This window comes from Panthera onca, chromosome C1, assembly GCF_046562875.1.
Source record: "Panthera onca isolate mPanOnc1 chromosome C1, mPanOnc1 haplotype 2, whole genome shotgun sequence".
Lineage (NCBI taxonomy): Eukaryota > Metazoa > Chordata > Mammalia > Carnivora > Felidae > Panthera > Panthera onca.
Genome location: NC_138346.1, coordinates 172,962,294 through 172,989,785, shown reverse-complemented (window position 1 = coordinate 172,989,785; position 27,492 = coordinate 172,962,294). Strand labels below are relative to the sequence as shown.

Here is a 27,492-nt window from a genome sequence, read left to right as displayed (position 1 = left end):
GGGCAAGATCAACCCAGGGATGCCTGCACGGCAGGGCACAACTAGAGGGAAGGCCTTAGTGACATTTTCACAGGATTGTACTCCCAGATAAAGCAGTCTGCAAAGGAAATGTAGGTGTGGAATCCACAAAGGGTGATGAAAATGTTCAGTCTCTTCTCTTTTCGGGCTGTGGTTTTTAAACCAGTCATCAAACCTGGGGCTAGTCATAAATGAAATATTTATGAAAGCTGGGAGTGAGAAGGGGCCTATGTTGAGCCTAAGCCTCTTAGTATGTTATAGTGGAGGCTGTGAAGTCAGACAGACCTCAGTCTGCATTCCAGCCTTGCCAGTCTTTAGCTGTCCTACTTTAGATACGCCTCTCTGAGCAAATGTCTTCCCTTCTACAATGAGGATAATAACACCCCACGTAGGTTAGGGATAATAGCGATGAATCATGCTGATCCATTGCTCAGGATGCTAGAAGCATTCACAAAATGGGAGACGTCTGCATGACCATAAGGGATATGTTCCTGTTCTTCTGAATATAAGGGGAAGCTGCATCGCGGTTGTGTCTGAGATCATTCAGCATATTCATTTTTCTCCCACAGATACTATGACAAGAAATACCAAGTATTCCTGAAGCTGGTTGAACACCAGAAGGAATATGCAGCAATCATGAAAGGAGACTGAGCAGAGCGTGCAGGTGCCAGTGCCAGAAGGTTCTGCGTCACTACATCAGGGATTTCTGTCTTATCTTATATTCAAGACCCTTTAGGTATCACTCTATCATTTCTGTATCGTCTCTTAATAAAGGCAACCGAGACGTGTGCAACCAGAACTAGAGTCTTCCATTCCAAAATACCACCATGATGTAGTTAGCAGTTTCTGCAGACACTACCATAAAGACAGAAGTTTTCCATAAGGTTATAGGGTCTCCCATGGGACAAGACCTTGGAGCCCATTCAACCCAGGGAAGGCTTGCACTGGTTGAGTCACTGTCAGCCATCAAATGAAAGACTTGCATTGCTTTAGGTGTGACAGCTAATGTTTATTTTATAGGGTGGCTGAAAGCCTATTATTAACGTCTTATTTGGAAATAATTTCAAACTTACAGAAAAGTTGCAGGAATAGGAATTATGCAAGGAACACCCATGCATCTTTTACCTCTAATATATTCACCCCATTGGCCCTACCAATTGTACGTTCTTTCCACACACATATATATACATGTATATGTACATACACACATGTGAATTTGTGAGTCATTTGAGAGTGAATTTCCTTAGACTTTTTATATAGCACTTTTATTTAATTTTCACTCATATTCCAGTTTTGTCAATAACTCAGTGTCCTTTATGGCATCCCCCCCGCCCCTCCTGTGTAGGATCCAATCTAGAGTCAGATACTGCATTTAATGGCAGAATCCTCATCTTGCAATTACCATGTTAAAAATAGGTACTGGTAGGAATCATCAGTGGATCCAGGAGGGAGTTTTAACAAGTGGCAGGATGTATGCGTGGTCTTAAAATGTCTCCTCCCAGATTGTTTAGTACTTACAAGAGGAGAAACAACATTAACTATACAGGGAAGAAATGGGACAGCATCTTGATTGGGGGATGTAAATTAACTTCATATGGGTAGATGGACATCACGTGCCTCTAGATGTGCTAGCCTGAAGTCACAGCATCAGTCTGGCTGGGAATGCATAGCCTGAATCTAATCATAAAAAAAAACATCAGACAAACCCAAAATGGGCAGCATTCTATTTTTTAATGGACTATATTCTTCAAAAATGCCTGTGTCATAAAGACAAAGAAAGGCTGTGTAAAGTTTCCAGATTAAAGGAAACTAAAAAAAAACATAAAGACTATAAAAGCTTTTGATGGAGACAAGTATTTGAAAAAAAAAAAAAAAAAAAAGAAGGTTGATACCATAACACATGCATAAACACACATAGACATACACATTTGTACATATACACACTCACACACAACATTCCAGACCCAAGAGTAACCACTAATGTTTGCTCTAGAGCCGCCATAATTCAGATGAGTTTGGATAGAGGACACATAGACTTCGGCAGGTAGGGAAGAAAAGTCACTACAGGTCAGTCCATAAACATCATTTTATTTTTTTTAATTTAAATCCAAGTTAGTTGACACGCAGTGTAATAATGGTTTCAGGAGTAGAATTTAGTGATTCATCACTTTCATGTAACACCCAGTGCTCATCCCAACAAGTGCCCTCCTTAATACCCATCATCCATTTTAGCTCATCCACCCACCCACCTCCCTTCCAGCAACCCTCAGTTTGTTCTCTGTATTTAAGAGTCTCTTATGGTTTGCCTCCCTCTCTGTTTTTATCTTATTTTTCCTTCCCTTCCCTTATGTTCATCTGTTGTGTTTCTTAAATTCCACATGTGAGTGAAATCATATGATATCTGTCTTTGTCTGACTGACTCATTTCTTTTAGCATAATACATTCTAGTTCCACCCATGTTGTTGCAAATGGCAGGATTTGATCACCAAGCAATACTCCATTGTATATATATACCACATCTTTATCCATTCCATCAGTCGATGGATATTGGGCTCTTTCCACAATTTGGCTATTGTTGACACTGCTGCTCTAAAGATTGTTTACAGGGACATGTGCCCCTTTGAATTAGCATCTTTGTATCTTTTGGATAAATACCTAGTAGTGCAATTTCTGGGTCATAGGGTAGCTCTATTTTTAATTTTTTTGAGGAACCTCCATCCTGTTTTCCAGAGTGGCTGCACCAGTTTGCATTCCCACCAGCAAGGCAAAAGAATTCCCCTTTCTCCACATCCTCGCCAACATCTGCTGTTTCCTGAGTTGTTCATTTTAGCCATTCTGACAGGTGTGAGGGGATGTCTTATGGTTTGATTTGTATTTCCCTGATGATGAGTGATGTTGAGCATTTTCTGTCTGTGAGCCATCTGGGTGTCTTCTTTGCAAAGTGTCTATTCATGCCTTCTACCCATTTCTTCACTCGGTTATTTGTTTTTTGGCTATTGAGTTTGGTAAGTTCTTTCTAGACTTTGGATACTAACTCTTTATCTGATATGCCATTTGCAAGTATCTTCTCCATTCCATCAGTGGCCTTTTAATTTTGTTGATTGTTCCCTTCACTGTGCAGATGCTTTTATCTTGATGAGGTCCCAATAGTTTGTCTTTGCTTTTGTTTTCCTTGCCTTCCGAGACATGTCTAGTAAGAAGTTCCTGTGGCTGCGGTTAAAGAGGTTGTTGCCTATTTTCTCCTCTAGGATTATGATGGTTTCCTGTTCAACATTTAGGTCTTTCATCCATTTTGAGTTTATTTTTGTGTATGGTGTAAGAAAGTGGTCCAGGTTCATTCTTCTGCGTGTCTCTGTCCAGTTTTCCCAGCACCATTTTGCTAAAGAGACTGTCTTTTTTTCCACTGGATATTTTTTTCCTGCTTTGCCAAAGATTAGTTGGCCATACATTTGTGGGTGCATTTCTGGGTTCTCTATTCTTTTCATTGATCTATGTGTTTGTTTTTGTGCCAGTATCATACTGTCTTAATGATTACAGCTTTGTAATATGGCTTGAAGTCCAGAATTGTGATGCCTCCCACTTTGCTTTCCTTCTTCAACATTTCTTTGACTGTACAAGGTCTTTTCTGGTTCCATACACATTTTAGAATTGTTTGTTCTAGCTCTGCGAAGAATGCTGCTGGTATTTTGAAAGGGATTGCATTGAATGTGTAGATTGCTTTGGGGACTATCAACATTTTAACAATATTTGTTCTTCCTGTCCACGAACAGGGAATGTTTTTCCATTTCTTTATGTCTTTTTCAGTTTCTTTCATAAGCTTTCTTAGTTTTCAGCATATAGATCTTTCACCTCTGGTTAGGTTTATTCCCAGTTATTTTATGATTTTTGGTGCAATGGTAAATGGGATCTATTCCTTGATTTCTCTTTCTGCTGCTTCATTATTGGTGTATAGAAATGCAACTGATTTGTAGACATTGATTTTATATCCTGCGACTTTTCTAAATTCACATATCAATTCTCGCAGTTTTTTTGTGGAGTCTTTCAGGTTTTCCACATAGAATATCATGTCGTCTGCGAAGAGTGAAAGTTTGATTTCTTCCTTGCCAATGATCTTCCTTTGCCAATGATTCTTCCTTGCCTTTTATTTCTTTTGGTTGCCTGATTGCTGAGGTTAGGACTTCCAGTCTGTCAACAAACATCTTGAAGTTCTTACTCTGTGCCAGGTACTGTGCAAAGCACTCGAGCACAGGAGTAAATAAAGTATGGCCCAGATCTCCCCATTTAATGAGAGATAGAGACAAGTGACTACAATGTAAGAGGTACTGCAATAAAAAGGGCACCTGCTGGAGCAGTGGCTCAGTCGGTTAAGTGCCTGACTTCACTCTGGTCACGATCTTGCACTTCATGGGTTTGAGCCCCGCCTTGGGCTCTGTGCTGGCAGCTCGGAGCCTGAAGCCTGCTCTGGATTCTGTGCCTCCCTTTCCGTGCCCCTCACCCACTCACACTCTGTCTTTCTCTCTCTCAAAAATAAACATTAAAAAAAGGGGGGAGGGGGCACCTGCTACCGTGGAGTGCATCAAACACCCGGAAAAGGAAGAAGCAGCAGAGGGTTGACAGGTAGGATGGAAAGGAACATGGTATAATGGCTTTGAGCCCTGGCTCGGGTTTCTGGGCCTGGCTTTCCCTCTTATTAACTGTGTCACTTGGGAAAGACCCTTAACCTTCCTAAGCTTCAGTTTCCTTATTTTTAAAATGCAGATATTCATAGTACCTTAGTACTTTACAGGATCACATAAGGATTAAATGAGATGATATATGTAAAGCACTTAGGTTAACTGCCTGGACCATGCCTATTTTTTGCAGGGCCTGGTACCTAGAAATTGCTCAGAATATTATAAAAATTACTGAGTAGGATGACCCTACCCACTTGTGAAGGCCAGCTCTACAGTGTCATTCAATGCTATCCAAAGGATATTGACATCTTGGACATGGTCCACGTTGAAGGTGGGTATGTGTGTCCAGTCAAGCAGCAGGAGCAAGTCCAGCGCATTCAGCTCGCTAGACCCCAGCCAGCACTTGGGCCAGAGATGAGAAGGATTGGGGAGTTGGGCTCAGCACATCAGAGGAAAAATCGGGTACAGTAGGACCCAGGCATGATGTCAGGACCACATCCAGACAGGCTTAAACTGGTAAAGCGGATCAGCACTGACTCAGAAACAAGGGCAGGCCTGGGCCTGCTCTGGCAAAGCAAAAGTGCTGTGCAGGGTAGGAACACGGAGGAAGGGGAATGAAGAATTTTCCTCTATGTTCTCTCTAGTCCTTAACTACAGTGCTGAGAGGCAGACAGCACTAACCTCATATTCCAGCTGAGAAAGTAAGGCTCAGAAAGGATGAGCAGCTTGTCCAGAGTCCCCCAGGTGATAGAGCTGGCATTCAAATTCAGATCCGTCCCGGTGGAGAGCTTCGGGGGGTCACCCCCTTATCATAGCTGTAGAGGAATTCTGCCCCAGCACCTGCTCTTTAGTGACAGTGCTCATGCTGTGAGTGTCCCATGCTCTCAAGCAACTGCTTTCCCACTCATACATGACCTGGGGTTCCCCATGCTTTATAGAAAAAGGAAAACACACACCGATGAGGCAAGGATCATGGGAACCCTAGGAATCCTCTGGCATCTCAACAGTGAGGGACAGCTTGATAGAAAAGCTGAAAGATCTTGGGCAAGATTCTTAACCCCTAGGCCTCAGTTCTCCCCATGGGTCAACACGTTAATCCTGCTACCTACCTTTTAGGGTTAGTGGTAAGGAATCAGTGAGAAAACTATGTGTAAAGTTCCTAGCACAGAGCCTGGCAGTAACAGGCACTCCACAAATATTGTTTCTACAGTGTTCTCTTTGGGCCACCTGGCCAGAGGGTTAATTCCTAAGAAAATTCTGGTTCCTACTATAAAGCCAGTGTTTTAGGAAAATGTAAATGTCTGTGTGTGTGGATTTCTATAACCATATGTAGCTTGAAAACAAAAATTTTAATGGCTCCAATACTCACCTTCTTGCACTGGGAAAGGAGGCTTTATTTAATGCACACATGTAAAGTATAAGTACATTTTGCTTTCATGAAGAAGAATTACAGCGTGGCCAGAATGGTTTGTGGGATTTTTGTTTTGTTTTGTTGCCTACCGAAACCTTTTCTTTCAAGTTGAAGCCAGCCTTGCTTAACGAATCATTTTGCCGAGGAACACATTATAGGTTTTTAGTTTTGACCCCAAATACTTGCCATATGTGAAGAACATAAATGGGGCTTTCAAAGGAGCCCAAGAGAACAAAAGCAGGGAAAGGGAAGTGGGGAATAAAAGACAAGAATGGCAACATGCAGGGTTGCCATAACCCTCAGACGCGACGCCAGTGTTTGCTGGTCCACATGAGGCATATGGGAGGGATGCCCTCTCTTAGGGAGACCCAAACGGGGCATTGGCCTTTATATTCAGAGCATAGTTGATGTGGTTGCCAGTTGCACCGGGAACAAGAGGGATACGGGGGTATAAGTTCCAAAGGGAGCAGTAAAAATAAGAAAGAAAAGAAAAGGAAAGGGAAGGGAAGGGAAGAAGGGAAGGGAAGGGGAGAAAAAAAGAAAAGAAAGAAAAAGAAAAAAAGAAAAGAGAAGAAAAGAAAAAAGAAAATAAAAAGGAAAAGAAAAGAAAAAAAGGACATCCTGGAAACTCCCACTGAATCATCAGGTGAAGGTAAGAAGCTGAAACATTAACATGAGCTGCCCTTTCTCACACACCTGAGGGTAACCAAGTTATTGGGGTTTATGTGTCCCCCTGCACTGGCCTGTGAGCTCCTCTTTGGGCACCAACCCTCTTAGGACCTTGTTCTCTGCACCTAAACAGTTCCTGGCACATGTGGGTGCTCGATAAATGAATAAACGTATAAACACAAGCTGTTTGTCTGCACAGAGGTGACTGGTAGAACTAAAAATGTCTCAGAAGTACCTCACTTGGGGGTCAGTCTATGATACGTGTGAATGTGCCTTTATTTAGGTAATGTCGAAGACTTTAAAATGTGCCATGGTCAGTAAGGGTTAAGAAAGTCCTGCCTGATACCTAACGACTTGCTTTTTCGTTTTTTATCGCACACACGTACGAATAGCCGCACACCTTCGTTTTGGATTGTAGCTCAAGCTTAGAAACCTTTTGCAAATTTTCAGTGTTGTTACAGACCATTTCCCGTAGGGTCCCTTAGGGGAAGCCAATTGCGTCCTAGTTTAGAAATGCCCATTGTTCAGCGGGGCCACAGTACACATGCTTTCAAAATTCAAGGGCATAGTTACAAATAATTACCATCAAAGGATTTAAAATGAAGGACATTGTCGCTAAATAAGAAACTAATGACTGAGCAGAGCTGTGTAATGTAATTATACTTAAGATGGGCCTTCTGATGAATCACAGAGGAATCTTTGTGCTGCCTTGTGTCTCCATAAATGCACTTAACTGCTATTGACAGTAATAGGAGGGAGTCAAATATAAAAAGCTTTTTTTTTTTCCTTTTCCAGTTTCTAGAGGGAGTTAGAAAGAAAAAGTACATTTTTTAAAAAGGATGCTTTGCCCAGTACCTCTGAATACTTGACAATTATATGAAATTATTAAACAAAAGTCACTTAAATGAAAACCAAGCCCACTGCTAATAAATTCAGGTTTCTCTATCATTAACAACCCCCTGAATCTTATGGTCAGTTTCCATTCTGCACAGCAAATCTCTTAAACTTACATATTAAGTGTTTCTATGAACCTAATTTTTATTTACTTAATTCATGCCTGAAGCCTTCATTAGAAGTGTTTTCTTATTAAAATCGGGGGTGAGCCTGGCTCCCTGCTGTACAATTTTAACACATTTGAAAGGGAAAATGTTTTATTGGTTAATATCTGATACTTGGACAAAGCCAATACTGATGCCTTCCCTTTGAATATTTCTTGACGGTTTTCATCTTGATTGCGCATACATCATCCCAGCTACTCCTCATAATAAATGGGGTGAGGGAGGCCTGAGAGGGAGTACGATCCCACTCTACAAGATACAAAAACCATGGCTCCAACAGTGTAAGTAACTGGCCTAAGATTGTGTAGCTGAAACACGGAGGCGGTACCACTCCACTGCCTCTCCCTAAATAAATTCAATTAGCTTATTTGTGCAACAGAGGATGATTCATTAGTTTGCTAATTGCTCTCTCCTCCATGGTTCCCTTCTTTAGCAGATGTATAAATATCTAGGAGGCCCCTTCTGATGCTCATTGGTTGATGAACATACTGTGTTATTTCTGTTGGCAAGCACAGTGGTAAAGTGAGAAGGCCTTGAGCCATGGAGTCACTGAGTTCTTCAGATCACTGCTTCACTACTTACTAATTGACATGGTATGTGAACTCACACAAGCCAGTTAACCTCTGAGTCTCTGTGTCGTATCCTAGAAAGTGGGAGAAGAGAAAATCTGCCTCATGGCTGATGTGAGGAATAAACGGGATGATGTTTCGAAGTGCCTGGCACCGTGCCTGATGTAAAATAGAAGTGCAACAAGTATGAATTTTTCTCCTCATCCAATCCATTTTTATATTATCAAGTTCCTAGAAGCGTTGCTTCCGGTCAAGTTGAACAACTTAATGTTCGTTTTCTGTGGGTGAATCTTCTGTGTTCTGTCATCAACCACCAACCATTATTGAGCTCTTACTATGTCAGGAGATCTGGAATAGTCCCTGTGGACGCACAATGGGGCCAGCATCAGGTTCAAGAGAGGGGACAGTCATCCAAAGAGATTTCACAGACATTTTGAACCAGGTGGCCAATGAGCACCAGAGTTGATAGGCATGACAAGAGGTCCAAGGATGCCAGTAACATAGGTCTGTCTGGAAAGGCTCATCTAGAAATGATGAAAGTTGACATCTGTCCAGCCTTGCCTTTCTGGGATCTGCAAAGCTATAGGTGCTAAAAGTCTTCTGCCTGAAGATTCAGCTCTGCTCCATCTTTGAGGTTAACCCATGCTGAGGCAGGCCATATATATCCAGTTCAGACCAGCCCTAACTCCCGTGGCCCGTGGGTCTGGAATTCATCTTTTTGCCATTGGCTAACTGGGCACCTGGAGCCTCACCAAATCATAGGCTTCTCCCCTAAAATATAAATACATGTTTGTCTAATCTGGCACAATCCCTTGAAATTGTGCAATTATCTTTTGCTGGTCACAAAGCAAGATAAGTGTTGACTCTTCTCACATGGTTCACTACGTTATTCCTAAACCATTTGTCAAAGACCGTGCCTCACATTACATTTCATTCCACCTGTAATCCTCCTGTGCTCAGGCCTTGTTTACTTATTCTGTCTTTTCTGCCCTCACTACTTCCTTCAAATTTGACTTCTGAAACTCTCATTGGCTTTCCTTCAACCATAGGTTGGTTAAATTCTCCTTCCTGCTTCCCTGACCTAAAATCATCTTTCCCATCCCACTTGGCTCCAGAAAGTCCTGTCTCTAAGTTAAGCCATATGGAAAGCTTATCTCCCTGCACTTAGCAAATAGAAACCAAGGCTGAGTGTCTCATTGGCCCTCCAGTTTTCCTCTTCGGGCTAGTGTCCTGCCTTGAATTTTAGGCTGCTTGGATAGAATCCAGATACGTTATCTAACATTTAGCAAATGCCAAATCCAGTTCCCTGTAATTCTCTAGCCACCAACCTAGGCCTTACTTTTGCCCAGACAAACTTCCCAGAAAGGATCTAAGGTACTCAGGTATACTTCCTGACTAGACACTTCTATTGCTATGCCAACCATTCTGATGTGAGTAATAGCAATTGACGGTGTTCTGTTTCCTATTCCTGGCCCCCTTATAACCAGTTCTGTTCAATGAGCTGTGAGAAATGGTGGGTGTTATTCCTGGACCAAGTTTTCTTGTCATCAGTGCACAAATCCCCAGAGCTTTCTTTTCTGCTACAGTACAACTCACAGTTTTCCAGATGGGGATTCTCCCTCAGCCTGGGGTCCAGAGTGAGGATGACTGGCACCCAACTAGCCAACAATGAACATGTAGCTTGAGTGAGGCATAAACTTTTGTTGTGGAAAACACTGAGATTTTAAGGTTGTTTCTTACCTCAGCATAATCTATCCTTACTGATACACTCCGTACTATTTGAACCACACTGACCCATATGAGGCTGACTTTGCCATGATCAGAACAGCAGGCTCAGTCTTGCGTAGGGAAAGACTTATAGCTCAATTAATCCCCTTGGTCTGTGCTCTGAACAACCAACCCATCATGCTTCCTTTTCAAGCATGCCCTGAATGCTCAATCTCCCAGGAAATCAGCAGGATACCCTCTTACCTTACTCCAAGCCGGGATTTCCCAATAGCAGCTTACATGATGTTTATTTCCTTTATAAGAAATATAGAGACTGGCCATCATCAAGTCAACTTGCAGATTCAATCACTGCGTCAAAGATCCAAGTGCTTTTTCCTTCTCTTGCCCTAGCCTTGACCTAAAGTGCGTGACTTTCTGATTGCAAGATGCTGCAACCTTTAGAGGCATCTATTTTTCAGGTAACAGCATCCAAGGCATAATAAGACCTTCTCTGTATGCCATCTTTTTTTCCCCTTAGGTCTCACTAGCCAGATTGTGCATTGCTGCCGTTAGGGACTGCCAAGACTGGCCTGGAGACCTCATGATGCACCGAGACTGGGCCTGCTGCTATTCCAGTGAAATCAGGTTCTGTCATAACAGGTTTTCCTTGGGAGAAAAGAGCCATGGTCAACTAAGTTTGGGACACAGTGAGTTAAACAGGCTTTGTTATTACACAATATCTTAGAATAGTCTTTTGATATGCTATGTACCCTGTGAATCTCCAAGAGAGAGACAACGTTAAAGTTGTGAAGCATATATCCCAGACTTATTCCATCAAAGTCTTGTACAGAGCATCTCATTGTACTCATATAGAACCACCCCAGTAATTTGGACCCTAATTAACCAAGAGTTCATAATGTTTTGGCCAGAATTGTATGAATGTTTTCTTTCATGTTAACTGTGACTAGGAGGTTTATTCAGCAAATTAATGGCTACTAAATGAAATTTGGTTGTTTTACCTAATTATAGAAACAAAATGCTATTCACTACTTTACTATGTCAATTTACTATATTCACTGCTTTATCAAATAATGTCTTCCAAATGAATGTTACTAATTATCAATGTCTATGCTAGTCATTAAAAATAGGCTCAAAGAAAACTTCAATTTAGAAACACATTTTAAGAAGTCTTTCAGTTAAATTATCCTTTCAGTTAAATTAAATTGTGGCTCTAGGAACGCCTGAGTGGCTCAGTCGGTTAGGTGTCTGACTTCGGCTCAGGTCATGATCTCACGGTTTGTGGGTTCAAGCCCCGCATTGGGCTCTGTGCTGACAGCTCAGAGCCTAGAGCCTGCTTCAGATTCTGTGGCTCCCTCTCTTTCTTCCCCTCCCCCACTCATTTTCTCTCTCTCTCCCTCTCTCTCTTTCAAAAATGAACAAACATTAAAAAAAAAAAAATTGTGGGTCTAAAAGCACCGTAGATCAAACCATTGGGATAGCAAGTGTGAACTACTAATGATCCTGCATTTCTTTGTGATTTTTTCAAAGCTAGTATTTCCATTTATTCCAACTTTTAAGTCTTCCTCCCCTCTATTATATACTGCACGTAGAAAACTCCCTACCCACATATAGCAGGCTGAAAACATCTCCTTCATCCTTCTTACATCCCCTCCCTGCTCACTCTAACCCCAAACCACATAGGCACACGGACAGCACCGACCACCTTAACATTATGTTTAAGTCTTCAGCCAAAAAGAGTCAAACATTCTTCCCTTGAGACTAAGCAAATATCAGAGGATAATAGATGTAACATTGGCTGTTTTGTGATACATGGAGTTTTTAATACTAAATTCCACGGGTTGGATTAAAGGTATTGCTGGTTAAATCCCAACGTTGTATAGAAATTTTAATATCACCCTTTTGACAATATGCTTCTAAGATTTTAGGTGGTTATACTTTAATGATTTTAAAAGGCATTTTGGCATATGCTACAAGATAAAAACTTGTTACAATTAGAAAAGATTTCAGGAAATCATAAAGAGTTATGCTAATAGCAAACACATGTTTATCTTTTGTGCAAATGTGCATTTTCCTTTTTGACATCTACGTAGTAATTTTTAAAGTATGATTTCAGAAACATATGGCTTGGCTGTTCCACGCAGGTGTTATATAGTTGCCGCAGAACATATTGTGCTTATAGATATTCAAGCATATGCTTCAGTCCTACTCTTCTTACAACAAACACTTCATAGACTTCCTGCTATTTATGTCAGGAACATGCATTTGGCCTTGATATCACCTGTTCTTTTTAATACAGGGGCTTACCAGGAAACTTCTGGGAGGTTATAAAATCTACAGGAAATAAATACAATGTTGACTTTGTCTTAAAGGTGATTGAGTTGGTAAGGAAGTGGTTAAAAAAATCCTTTATGCCTATAAATGTAGCATGAGATAACAATGTGTTCCCCTAATAACCTTGCCTTATTATTTTCCTCTCCCCACAACCCTTTTGCATTTATATAAAAACTTAACTCGGTGTTTTAAAAATCATTAGTTCTCAGACTATACTTTCATCACAACCTTCATTTTCAAGAATATGACAGTCCATCTACCGATAAGAATAAGTAATAATAATAGTAGCTGACATTGGCTAAGTGCTATCAGGTCATATTAAGACAACACTAGAGTCAACATGAAGTGTTTTCCACTGGCCAAAGATAGGACAATTTTTGCATCAAAAGAGTTAATGATTACAATGGATTAACATACATATATCAAAAATATGAACATCCATGAGTGGTCCCTAAATATAAACATGACTTAATTTACACTTCCCTCTAGATAACTGCAACATACGGTACCTAGGATTATATTTATGCAAATATATTCGGCCAACTCCTTCCACCCTGGACCTGAATCTAGGGTGATACCAAACTTTAATTACTGGTTTTAGGGAAATAGAGGCCCATGTTTCTCACCAAAGAGGAAGAAGAATGGATAGTCTTCTCACATTTGTAGAGTACACAGGATCGTAAGAATGTTACCTTCATTAGGGTTCTCTAGAGAAGCAGAACCAATAGTATATATAGATGTAGACAAAGATATATTCATATATATACATATACATGTATATAGACATGCATACATAAATGTATATGTATATATAAAGATATGTATTGTAAGGAATTGGCTTACATAATTATGGAGGCTGAGAAGTCCCACAATCTGCTCTCTGCCAGCTGGAGACTCAGGAAATTTCATGATATATTCTAGATGGAGGACCAAGAGAGTCCAGGGGGAGAGCAAGAGAAAGCAATGCCCCAGCTCACTCAGTCCAGCAGGGATCAAATTCTGCCTCTGCCTTTTTTTGTTCTATTCAGGCCCTTAAGGGATTAGATGATGCCCACCCACATTGAGAGGGCAGTCTGCTTTACTCAGTCTACAGATCCATTCTCGTCCAAAAACACCCGCTCAGACACACCAGGAAATAATGTTTAACCAAATTATCTGGGCATCCCATGGCCCTGTTAAGTTGACATATAAATTAACCATCACATCATGCAAATTCAGATCCACGGTTCCTCTGTTCTAGTGATTTTTCACTCCCTGATGCGTATTAGAATTCCCTAGTGAGCTTGGACTCCACCTCCAGAGACTTTGAGTGAATTGCTCTGTGACGTGGCCTGTCATTGTTACGTTTGAAAAAAACTCCTGAAGCAATTCTGAAGTGTAGCTGGCGTTAAGAACCATTGCAGTCTAACTATGGATCCAACCTCATGCTGTCTCCGGAAGGGGGCTGCAATAAGAGAGAATATCCTTCGGGAAATATACTTAAAAACACCATCACCAACAGTAACAAGCCACTAAATGCCAGACATAGCATATCAGACAGTATCGCTTCCTTATCCCTCTAAAAAAACACTGCAAGAGACATACTATTATCTGTCTTTTTACAGATAAATACGCTGAAGCACAAAGTTAAATAAATGACCCATGGTCACAGAGCTAGTAAATAGTGAAGCCAAGATTCAGACCAGGTCTGCATGAATGCAAAACCCATTTTTCACAACATCACACTTCAGATACATTTTCTTTCTGACTCTTAGCTAAAAATGATCTGCTGTCTAAGCTCTGCAGATAACTGCTCAGTATCAGCCTGTGGTGATAAAGATGTTCATTATTCTTCATCAGATAGCCACCTGTGAGGAAGTGAATACTGCTAGATTTATTTTTATAGGTCATGGAAGAAGGCATTTATGATTGTGACTTATTTGGGAATATAGCATAAGATTGCTGGTTCTTCAGAATCATTAAATGGTAGCATTTTAAATACATGGTACCTAATGGTCGTGTTTTAAAATCAAGTATACATTTTAGGGGCACCTGGGTGGCTCAGTCAGTTAAGTGTCTGACTCTTGATTTCAGCTCAAGTCATGATCTCACAGTTCGTGGGTTTGAGCCCCACAAGGGACTTTGTGCTGACACTGTGGAGAAGCCTGCTTGGGATTCTCTCTCCCTCTCTCCTTCCCCTCCTCTGCTCTCGCTCTTTCACGTTCTCTGTCAAAAGAAATAAACCAACATTTAAAAAATAAAAGTAAAGTATACATTTTAAGTACAGTAGTCAATATTTGATAGACATAAACTATTACTTTCAATAGGGAATCTAGAATTTCTATATAGGGATTTCATAGGGGGCTCAATATGGTGGAAAGGAGAGCCTAGCAGGCTTGTCCTAAACCTATTTTTGCAGAGCCTTCTCCATAAGAATGAGAAAATGTCACATGTTCAGATCAAAGAATTGAGGGGGAAAGCTGGTGGAAGTTGTAGAGAAGCTAAAGCTCCCTCACCCTAGAAAAACTTGTCACTGCTGCTGTCCCTTAGACAGGCGAGGATGTTTATGAACCATCTGATTGGAGTTTACACTATAAGCTATAGTGTGTCTTTATAATTGAACGTTTTTACTATTCCTCTCCTCCTTTAAAAGAAATCTCTTGGATTTCCCATACATGTTCACGTCTTCCACTCTAAGAGTCTAGGTTTGTTTGTTTGTTTGTTTGTTTTAATTTTTTGTAAGTATTTATTTTATTTTTGAGAGAGAGAAAGAGAGCAAGCAGGGGAGGGGCATAGAGAAAGTGAGACGGGATCTGAAGCAGGCTCCATGCTAACAGCAGAGAGCCCGATGTGGGGCTCGAACTCACAAATGGTGAGATCAAGCCAAAGTCGCATGCTTAACCACCTGAGCCACCCAGGCGCCCCTCTCAGAGTCCAATTACACCTGACAACCTCTGAGCCAACTGTTTGCTTCTGTCCCTCTTTCCTTTACTCAAGCCTGACTATGGCTGCCAGCCTCATCACCAGCTCTCCCATCCTGTCTTTCATTTGGTTTCCTATTTTCAAGGATAAAATAAAGTAAAAGGAAGACCATGGTGAGGTCCTAAATGGGGTTGTAGAAGGAGAGTCCTTCATCAAAGTGGTGGATGTATGAGAAGCTGGAAGACAATGCCAGAATGATGTGCTGGGAGAGACACCAAGGTTCAGGGTAGGATAGCTGGCCAACCCATGTCTTATCCCCGAGAGCTAGGTGAGGAATAGATGGGAGAGATGAAGGTCCAAATAAGGAAGACTGAGAGCAAGGGACTCAAGTGGAGGGTGGCTGAAATGAATACCAGAGGCAAAATGCTGATGATAGCAGCATTTTGTTTTGTATGGAGACCCAGCCTGAATAAGCCAGATTTTACAGAACTTAGAATGGTATGGATACCCCTGGTTTGGCTCCAATTCCCTGGCATACTTCTGAGCAGGGGAGGCTCTTCAGCCCACATAACCCCTGATGGACCTGTCACTGGACCTGTTGTTGTGTCTGGGATTCTGAAACCCCCCCACCCCCTCCATCAAATTTGTTAGTTCTGTGTGGGACTGCCCAGAAGGCCATGGTGTGTGGGTAATCCTAAATAGGCTGTCACCAGTACCTCCTTCTAAACTTCAAAATATCCTGAAGCCCAGGCAAGTTCACAGCACACTGACTATGTAATTGATGCTTAGGGACACAACCAGTATCTGTCTGTGGTAGCCCTGGAAAACCTTCTCCAGGGTTCCAGTCGGTCTGGAAAACGGGGAGTTGCATCATGCCTTTTGTTTCTGTCAGAATCTAACCAGAACATGGAAGCCACCTGAGCGTTCCTAAGAGGGATTTCAAAACCGGGGGTAAGTTACGTAGGTAATAGAGGAACTGAGAGCCAACTAGAAGACAGTGAGGCAACCCAGAGAATAATTACAGAAGGAAGCTGCTAAGACCCTAGACTAGAGGGACAGAAGAAAAGGTGGTGTTACTGGCCCTTGGCCAAAAGCTGAGACCGTGGCAGGACTGTTTGTAGAAGAGATGTGGCTGCTGCTAGAATTGCTGCCCAAGACTGAGAGGGAAGGAGAGAAAACCTCTGGCCTCTCCCTTACTCTCCAGTCTCCCACCAGTGTGTCCCCTTGGTCACATTCAGCTGAAACCAGCTGAAGTAGGAGGCTGAGAAATGCAGCGTGCACGGATCAGACCCCTGCAAACACGCAGCAGAGCGGGGAAGAGTGGAGAACTTAAGGAAGGGCGGTGTGCCCAGAGAGGCTAACTGCTCCTCTTTGTTGGCCAATCAGACACACTTCCGTGTCAACTTTGCTCCATGCTTCACTCCCCACAGCTTAGCCTCACGCTTCTTGCCATCCTGATGCCAACCATCTATGGTGCCTCACGGAGCCCCATTCCATTCATCCTACTCCATCCCCTGAACCTCTTCTCCAAACTCTTTCTGATGTTGAGGGAACTGTGACTCACTCTTAGCCAAACAAAAACAAAAAGGAAAACCTCTCATCATTCATCCTCTCAGTCAGTGTTGATACATTAAATGGGAATTATGTCAGTGATAACTTGCACTGCTGTACATCTTTTACACATATTACATTTTTTTAATGTTTATTTTTGAGGCAGAGAGAGACAGAGCATGAGTGGGGGAGGGGCAGGGAGAGAGGGAGACACAGAATCTGAGGCAGGCTCCAGGCTCTGAGGCATCAGCACAGAGCCCGACGCGGGGTTCGAACTCATCAACCGCGAGATCGTGACCTGAGCCGAAGTCGGACACCCAACCGACTGAGCCACCCAGGCGCCCCCATGTTTTACACATATTAAGGCCTCCGATTCTCCAACACTTTGCATTCTTTTTTAGATGAGAAAGCTAAGACATGGAATGCTTACAAAACTTGCTGACAGCAAGGCCCACCAGTGTTAGAGCCAGGAATCAAACATGCAGCCAGGCCCCAGAACCCAAAGTTTTATCCAGCACGCACCCTTGTTCTCGAAATGGGCATACAGTGGTGATCACGACAGGAGACTCCTGCTAACGGAGCAGATGTTTTTAAAATACCTTTTTGAAACAGTTTTGAAATAATTTTAGTTTGCAGGAGAGTTGTAAACAATACAGAAATTTCCCCCTTTGTCCCCTAGTGCTAATATCTTACACAACCATAACATATTTATCACTACTAAGCAATCCACATTGGTGCAATACTATTAACTGTGTTGTAATACACAATATCATGATCGCATCTGGTCTCTTGCAGTCTGTGACAGTTTCTCAGGTCATGTTTTACATGACCTTGACACCTTTGAAAATTCATGGTCAGGTATTTTGTAGGAAGTCCCTTGGCATGGGTTTGTCTGGTATTTTCTCCTAATAGGCTGGTGTTATAGATTTTTTGGATGGGTTAAAGGGTGGAGCATCTTTTTCATCACATCATGTCAAGGATGCATGCTATAAATGTGATTTATCACTGGTGATACTAACCTTAATCTCTTAGTTGAGGGACTGCATGTCAGATTTCTTGCCTGTTAAGTTCCTATATTTGTGTTTTCATACTCTGTTAGTTAGAAGTGAGTGACTAAATCTAGCCCACATTCAAGGGGAGAGGAATACAGTTGTACCTCCTGGAGGTGCATTTATTTTCTATAATTGTCCTGTAAGAAACATTTGTTCCTTCTCTGATTATTTACTCGGTCCTTTATATCAGTATGAATTCATGGATGTTGATTTTATTCTTTAAGTTATAATCCAATAGTCATTACTTCTTTTCTGGCTCAAACCATCCCAGCTTTGGTCCTTGGGAGTTCTTGCAGGTTGACCACTGTGTCTTTTTCATGAATCACCATTTTTTAAAGCATTTCCTTGCTTCCTGTCACTACAAGATGCTCCAGACTCATCTTGCATTTTCTCTGCCCCAGCCCTAGAATCAACCATTTCTCCAAGGAGCCCTGGCTCCATTAATTGGAGAAAGGTATTAGAAACCAAGATCTGGAGCTAGATGTACTTCTAGGCCTTCAGTGGAAAGAGCTAGAAAATATATGTATGGGTGTATACTAACCCATGTGTATACTTTAAGGAAATAAAAGTACAAATAGGTTGTTTCTAGTGCTAGAAACAATGAAAAATGCCAGATACCATGTAAAAGAGTTGTCGGTGTGATTTAACACAAACGGAGTGAGGTGGAGGCCAGTGTGGTCTTCTCTGCAGAAGGAATACTTAAAATCTATTAAATGAATAGAAATTAGCCAGGTGGAAGAGTGAGAAGAGAGCATTTCCAGTAGAAGGAGCAGCATCTGAAGAACCACTGAGTAGGAAGAACTCAACGCATTTGACCAATTGGTACAGACCCATCATGGTGAGAGCAGAGGAATCCAGGGAAAATGCAAATGAGCTGAAGCTGGGTCATGTAGGGCCTTGAAGGCCAAGGTAAAAGTTCCCGATTTTTTCATGAATACAATGGATTGCCATCAAAGGGTTTTAAGTAGAGAAGAGAGATGCATCCTTTTTCCACAGAAATGTAGAGCCATGTGAGGTAGCAATCACCTTCCTTAGCAACCGCACCACACCTCCTATAAGCTTTTCTCTGGGGGCAGTCATCCACCAGAAGATTTGCACCTGGTCCACACCATAGCCTTACTTTCTGGGTTTTGAATTTCACCAAGTCCTCATCTACAACATACACTCCTATGAGGGATAATGTTTCTCTATTTTTTACCTAGTTGCTAAAAAGCTCACGACTATGTTTTCTACACAGTTATATTTTCCTGAGTTCATAATAAATTATTCATAATAAAATATCTCTCCTCTCCTTCTCTTTCACTAATTAGTTACCTTTAGAGAATGCTGGGTTGTTCTTGTGGTTTTTTTTTTTTACTATTATCATAAATACCTGTACTTTCATTGCAAGCAAATTGAAGGCCTCCTTTGAAATAAGGACAGTTACATACTTTGTAAGAATTAACAAAGACATAAAGAGGCCCATCCTATTACTTGAAGCAGGAATTTTCTCCTTAATGCCAATACCAGCTTCACCCAGAGGATTCCAATCACATGGAACTCCTGAGGTTGTTCTGTTTCTCTGAACAGTTCTAATTACTGCAAAGTTATTAGATGTTTATTGATTGTTGTGCCAGATGAATAAACAATGGTCTGTTGTTAAATAATGAGGCGCTAGTTGTTTAAAAATGTTTATAGTGTCTTATGTAAAATCTAAATGTTTACCAAGTATAAAACACATTAAGAAAATAATTTGCTTATTAAAAAGCAAACTTTTAAATTGCACACATCAAATATGACTATAAAAATGAAAATAGAAGGTTCTACATCATCTATAGAATGCAATAAAGACAAATAATTATCCCCAGGGGAACACTGTTACAACCATTGCTTACTTATGCTTTATTTGTCCTTTTCTCTTGTGATAATTGTTCACTCCTTTGGACTAAGAGATGCTGACAGTTCACTAATAGCATGGTTGTTTTTGTTCCACACACCCTGTGGTTTCCTCTAATTTTAGTCCTAAGACAATGTATTCAATTATTTTCAGGTCCTAAATTTGTTTCAATGGTGTATCTGTCTGTTTAGATTAATGAGTCTCTAATTTAAGAAATCACACCAATTCTATTTTGATATTTCAAAACTATACTGAGCACCATTTAACATGTTACGGAATTCTCACCTCTTCCCCCATACATAAATTTACGTTTGAAAGTCAAGCCAGGAGAGCGCTGGGAGTTGGTCTCAAGACTTGGGTATGATGGCACCTCTACACATACCATATAATAATTGTGACTGAACTTAGACAAATCAATCAGTCCACACTCCCCATGTTTAACATAGAGTTGGTAATCAATCCTCTACCTTGTTCATCGGGTTGTTATGTGGTTCAAATGGAATAATGGCCAGAAAACTGTTTTCTTTGTGTACTATAAAGTTCTTGTGAATTCTCAGTCATAGTATATGAATATGCATTCACCTCAAAAGCACTGAACACACACTAAGTGCCAGGCCCAATGTCCATGCCAAAAATGTACAGATGTTTGAGTAGAAGATGATGATGATGATGATGATGTCGACGAGGATGATGATAACGACCAAAGTTGCATAGGGTTAAAAATATGTGTAATAGTTCTTATATCTATATAACAACTTCAGAATATTATAATGGAGATATGGCATTTTGTCTATTAAATCTCTTACATTTATGTTTTGGTCATTTAAAGAAATAAGTTTATTGTAAATTTGTCATGGATTATTATATGCTGAATATTAACCGTGTAATTGAAACTCTGGAATTGCAAACAGGATATAATTTATGATTCTATTATTTCTAGGAAAAAGTGAGAAATTGGTTAATTTTTTATTTAACTGGTGAATTCTATCAGGTTTTCTGTTGAGTTTCCAGTGTTTTCTCTGATCAGCTCTTCCTATTTTAGACTGACAGTGGGCCCAGGCAGAGTTTCAGTACAAATTGTCCTAGGGAAAGACTTTTGCGACCTTGTATATCATCTGTTTTTTAGGATTTTATTTGAGAGTCAGAAGCATAAGTGGCAATAAGGACTCTGAGAGCAAGAGAAATGTGAGCTGTAACGTCACTGGGGCAGCAAGAGACCATAATTATCACACGGACAGCAAGATACTAAGGTAATATGCTGAGTTCACACAATTAGTCAACAGATACTGACGAAATATTTGCCATTCACCAAGCACTGTGCTGGTGACAGGGAATATACTAGTGAATACAGCCTAGTACCTCATCATGGAGATCCAAAAAATTAGGAAGAGTTCAGAAAAGATCAGAAGAGTGTTCTGGGCTAGGGTTAGAAAGCATCTTCTAAAGAAAACAGCATGTGGGAAGACCTGAGGGTAGGAAGGAATATATTGCCTTTAAGTTACTCCTGGAGCATAGACAACGTATTCTGGGTGTTCTGTATATCTGTGTATCCCTCACAATGTCCAGTATTGTGTTGTACACAGAGAGACAAACAACAGATATTTTTGAATCAGTAATAAATGATGAACACCAATGACTATGACACCATTGGGTCAGTGGACCCTACCAGAGCTTGTCTAGTTCTGAAGGCTAGAACATGAATATCTTGTCTGGCAAAGTGTGCATTGTGATATCTGCTACACAGGACTACAAAGAAATATAATGAAGTGATACATGGGAAAGCAACCTTTAAAATGCAAACACATCATCAACGTGCTCATTGTTCATCTTTGAAACAAATAGAGGAGTGGAAAGAGCATGGAAAAGAACAACATCAAGGAAGATTCTCATTACAAGGGGTCAGAATCCTTGGGGCACCTGGGTGGCTCAGTCTGTTAGGCGTCCAACTTCATCTCAGGTCCTAATCTTGCAGTTTGTGAGTTCGAGCCCTTCATCGGGCTCTGTGCTGACAGCTCAGAGCCTGGAGGCTGCTTCAGATTCTGTGTCTCCCTATCTCTCTGCCCCTCCTCCGCTCATGCTCTCTCTCTCTCTCAAAAATAATAAACATTAAAAAAAAATGTTTTTTAAAAGAAGGGGTCAGAATCCTGAACATTTTATTAATTTAATTCTCAGACACATAAAATAACAGAATGTATCTGAGAAGCGGAAATAACCACATCTGTGTCAATGTTAAAGTCTCATAAACTTGAGGGAGAGACTTGGGGGAGAACTCATAAACTTGGGGGAGAAAGAGAAAATGTTTAGGCTACCAGCTTAAGTAAAGGCATTGTCATTCGTCATGATCAAAGCTCACAAGCCAATGCACCTGAGTTTCACACAACAGCATGGAAGTTGAACAATTTGGTTAAAGAACGTGTTAATGATGCCAGTCAGTGAATTTGGATAGATTTCCCCACAGACTCAAACTCTTGTTTTGATTCTACATTTACATACACAGAGAGTATATATGTGTTAAAAAGAAATTTGTCAAAGCTTTGTTTTGGGGTTATGAGATAATATATATAAAAACACATAATCTACAAATACTTATAGAACTCTAAGAAACTACTATGATCAGTAATATTTTTACAGTTATATTGCTCTATGCCATCATAATCTTATGGGCACGGCTTCTTAAATAATGGTCCTTTGAGAGTTTCTGCTAAATGGTCTTGAATGGAATCCAAGTCTTGAATTGCTTAAATGAATTCCACTCTCTCCTGAATGGTATAATGCTGCTTCAGGATGTTAGTTAATGGAATTGTGACCCTACAACTTTAGTGGAGCTAACTCTATTAATAAGGCCAAATAGGCCTTTATCTAGGATGATAGAAAAACAAATAGCACAGCACTTTTTTTTAATAACCATTGAGATATCCTTGGAATAATGCCACAAACTTGAGCCTGGAGAAGAAAAATTAATTATTTGGAGAGAGAGGACGTGCACATAGTTGCTCATCCTGCCTTTTACTAAGGTATTTGCAGTGTGGGAAGCAGTCAGACTACACTGATTCTCATCACATGCAGTGAGCTTGAGTAAAAGGCTTTCAGGATGTCTGCTATTAAACACGGAAGCCACTCTCTCCATAGGGCATTTCCAAATTAAATATCTTGCAGTATTATCAGTTAATTTACCGGTCATATTACAGTAAACACTGCAAATAGGTTTCAGTTGCCCTGTCAGTACTAATTGATTGGTAGTGGGGGGGGGGGGGGGCACTTTGTTGAATAAAACTGTGATGGTAAAATCAAACTCGAAAGCAAAGAACACAGGTGTTTGTGTGTGTGAGGGGTGGAGATGAGGGGTTGGCAGTCTGTATATACTGAGTCATGGCTCTGGATTAGGGAAAAGGCTGATTAAGCACAGGCTCGTGGTTACATACTCATTTATTCATTTTTTACCTCTTCAAAAAAATGGAAGAATATATTTAATATAAAAAGATAAAGAAATCAGGGAAAAAGGAAAGTAAGATCAAATAATAAGAGAAGGCCACTAGGAAATGCAAGCCATAAAATCCTACAACCCTTAGCAAACGGGGCTTAAAATTTGACTCTGGACTTCCTAGTAGCTAAATTAAAAATGGGAATCACAATTGTTTGTAACATCCACATTGTCAAAAATGTAAGGCAGGTCCAATAGGGAAAGTGTAAGACAGACATTTTGGTAAAAAAAAGAACAGACGTGGAACTAGAAGGCAGGAATTTAAATCCTATTTAGTAGTCATGTGACTTTCAGCAAATTACTTACACTTGACTACCTCAATGTCTTCTTCTGTAAAATTTGGATACCACTGCTTCATGAATTGTTTCGAAATTAAATTCTAAAGTGAGTATGCTCTTTATTTTTCTTTTGGTCACCTGAATCGATTCCCCTCACTTCTCTGCTTCCCAGGAGTTGACCCTGCAAACTGCATCATCCAGGATCTTTTTGCCCTCTGGCTTCCAGCATGGTTCAGTCGACAAGAGGTAACCTCTCCCCACCGCCGCAATGCCAAGAGCCTAATGGTAGCTCCCTCTATAACTACAGCTTGTGATGGGCAGCAGCCTTCCATAGCACTGGCTCATGCCAGTCTCCCAAAATATTGCTGCCTCCCCTCACCTAAGAGTAGTAACAGCTTCTGGATGCCTGGCGCCTCTCATCACTTGTTGGTTTCCTCAACTGCATCCATACTTCTAGAAATAGTCCATTAAATTCTCATCAGAATCCAATAGGAGAATGTACAGTATTCTGTTTCTGGCCAGGCCCCTGACTGATAAAATAAATATTTATAATAAGGTAGAGAGGGAGGGCATAGAGTCCCAGTTTTGAGCCCCTACTATAGGCCAAGCACAGGCACTGTTTATAAAGATATTCAATAAATGCTGATAAATCTGAACAAAGGGGTATGAGAGAGGATTAAAAAAAAAACAGATGTCACAAGAATTTGAGACACAGGAATCAGATCCTTTCCATCAGATGACCCCCTTTCCCTAATATGGAATGTGAACAGAAGAAAGAAACTCAGGATTGATTTAGTCTGAACAACAACAAAATGCTAGCATGTATTAAGATGTAAAACATCGTTCTCAGTTTTAATGCAATTCAAAGAGAAATGATGTGGCAAGTGCATGATTTTTCTCTCTGCCATTTAATATAGTTGGGTATATAGTGGACGCGAGTGGGTATAACATCATTAATGGAATGACTAGTATTCTCAAATGCCTAACCACTTTTTGGAATGATTTACAATTTTCTTTTTTTTAATGTTTATTTATTTTTGAGACAGAGTGTGAACAGGAGAGGGGCAGGGAGAGAGAGGGAGACACAGAATCTGAAGCAGGTTTCAGGTTCTGAGCCATCAGCACAGAGCCTGACATGGGGCTCGAACTCACAGACTGTGAGATCATGACCTGAGTCAAAGTCGGATGCTTAACCAACTGAACCACTCAGAAACCCCTCTTTTTTTTTAATTTTTAAAAATTTATTTATTTTTAGAGAGAGAAATCACAGGTGGGGGACAGGCACAGAGAAAGGGAGAGAGAATCCTAAGTAGGCTCCGTGCTTAGCACTGAACGCATTGCATAATTTTCAAAAAATGTGTCAACAGAAAATAAATATTTTACCACCTTTTCACATACAAACAAGGGGGTCAATTGAAGAATGACTAAAACAATAAAGGAACCAGTGCCCCCAAAATGTATTGTTCGCGGGGTCTAGCACAGACACAACAAAAGGTTTGTGGGCATCCAGTAAATTGTGTTATTATTCCCAGACACCACCAAAGTCAGCTCATCCCACGCATTTCTCTTAATAAACTATCCTACATGTGACTTGATCAGGAGAGGCCCTCTTCCTCAGATCCTCTTTATTGGTGTGTGTGTGTGTGTGTGTGTGTGTGTGTGTATTATATACCTATGTATAAAATATATATCTATATATATTTTTCTCTTGTGATGAATGTTTTTTATAGGAGAGCAGAGAGGTCTTAGATCCTTTGTGTACAAGGTGTCTCCATAACCAGACAGATCTTGTATAAAATAACCACAGTGTAGGGGAGAACTCACAAAGAAAAAGACTCATAAAGTAAAACACTTTGCTTTTTTTTTTTTTTTTGCCATTTTCATCCTGTTTTGATTTTCAACATGTGTAAATCATTCTGTTGCTATAAAACTTATTAAATGAAGTAGAAAAGCCAAGACCAAAAATGTAATAATGAAGCAATGTTTTAATCCTTTACAATTTTTTGGCATGATCAGCTCGATTATACTTGATATACACTTAAGGGTTTTGTGTTTCAGAGGGAACTTTTCTTAACACTGTTCATGTGTCCCAGATGTGACCTAGTTTCATTCTGGGAAATAGATGCTGAGTGTTGCACAGGCAAGTGAAACAGACATGGGTATTTTAGGAGCCATTAACGCAGTATGCTTACAGGAACCAAATATGAAATTCCAGCTGGCCAGTGAAAACCTTTCTTGAGCATGTACTATGTGCTGAGCACAGAAATGTAAAAACAAAGGACAGGTCCTGATTTTGAGGAGCTCATAGACTAGTTAAGAGAGATGATAAACATGTCACTTTGTAAGAGAAAACAAATGTAAAAATAAAACCAAAGCATAATATGTTCAGATATCAGAAGGTTGAGGGTAGAGAAGCATTATATACTGTGTAGCCCTTTTTTTTTTTTTTTCTGTTTTAGGAGCGTTAAGGGGATGCTTCATAGAGGAGGTGGAATTAGAGCAAATTCTGAAATTTTAATTCCAGTTTGCAAATTCCCTTCAATTAAGTCATGACCTCTTTATGGACAAATGTCCACTTGGATCAGCGAGAAAACAGATGGAAAATTACCAGCCCAAGTCTGGGCATAAAATAGAAGTATTAAATGTTTCCTCTTCTGTATTTTTTTTTTAATTGAGGTAAAATAGTTTGCAACTATTAACACTTTCTAATTCCAAAAGGCCTTCATCATTCCACAAAGGATTACTACACCCATTGAACAATCATTGGCCATTCCCCTCTCCCCACAGCACCTTGCAACCACTAATCGGCCTTCCGTGTCTGTGGCCTTTAGTGTCTTGCTTCCTTCGCACAGCATAATGTTTCAAGGTTCCTCCATGTTGTAGTATGAATCAGTACTTTATTCCTGACGAACATCCCATTGAATATGTATGCCACATTTTATTTATGCATTCATCTCTTGGTGGACACTGGGTTGTTTCCACATTTTGGCTAATGTAAATAGTGCCGCTATAAACATTCGCACATAATTTTTTTTATTTAAAACTTGTCTATATGATATATTCATGTCATCCATGACTAGAGACAGCTTGGCCTCTTCCTTTCCAATTTGGAATGTCTTTTCTTTCTTTTTCCATCTTTGTCGCTCTGGCTAGAACTTCCAGTACAATGGTGAATAGAAGTGTCAGGAGCAGACATCCTTGTCTTGTTTCTGATCTTAGGGAAAGCTTTCAGTCTCTCACACTGAGTGGGATTTTCATAGATGCACTTTATCACGTTGAAGAAGTTGCCTTTATTCCTACTTTTCTGAGTATTTTTATCATGAAAGATTATTGAATTTTGTCAAATGCTTTTTCTGCATCAATTGTGATGATTGTGTGGCTTTTTCCCTTTTGTCTATTAATATGGTAAACTATATTGATTGTTTTTCCTATGCTGGGCCATCCTTGCATTCCTGGGATAGATTCCACGTGGGTATGGGATATAGTCCTTTAAATATGCTGTTAGATTCTGTTTGCTAGTATTTTGTTAGGGACTTTTGCACCTATATTCATAAGGGATATTGCCCTACCATTTTATTTTCTTGTGATGTCTTTGTCTGGTTTTGATATCAGGGCAATACTGGCTTCATAGAATAAAATGTTCCCTTCTTCTATTTTTTGGAAGACTTTCAGAAGGATTGGTTTTATTTCTTAAAACAAACAGTAAGCTCTACCAGTGAAGCCATCAAGTCTTGAGCTTTTCTTTGTTGGAGGCGTTTGATTATTGATTCAATCTCCTTATTTTAGGTCTATTTAGATTGTCTATTTTTCTTCTTGAGTCAGTTTTGATAGTTGATGTGTGTGTAGTTTGTGTGTTTTGAGGAATTTGTCTATTTCATCTAGGTTATCCAATTTGT

The 27,492-nt window shown here is 40.3% G+C and overlaps 1 protein-coding gene and 1 long non-coding RNA gene across 13 annotated transcripts in view; both read left to right on the top strand.

The window, feature by feature from the left end:
* Nucleotides 1-9,441, top strand: part of FGGY (FGGY carbohydrate kinase domain containing) — a 425,441-nt gene extending 416,000 nt beyond the window's left edge. For 11 of the 12 annotated variants that reach the window (XM_078451860.2, XM_078451859.2, XM_078451858.2 and 8 more), the window contains one exon: nt 588-811. In XM_078451860.2, the coding sequence (XP_078307986.1) occupies nt 588-669 (82 nt within the window). In that variant the 3' untranslated portion in view covers nt 670-811. Of the gene's footprint in view, nt 1-587 lie in introns of all 12 variants that reach the window. The other variant, XM_060624862.3, reaches the window with a different exon arrangement.
* A 28-nt stretch (nt 9,442-9,469) lies between these two features.
* LOC145715673 (uncharacterized) lies at nt 9,470-25,238 on the top strand. Its single transcript, XR_014138105.1, has 3 exons — nt 9,470-10,812; nt 20,964-21,087; nt 23,769-25,238. It is a non-coding gene; the product is annotated as an uncharacterized LOC145715673 (long non-coding RNA).
* Nucleotides 25,239-27,492: the final 2,254 nt, after the last annotated feature.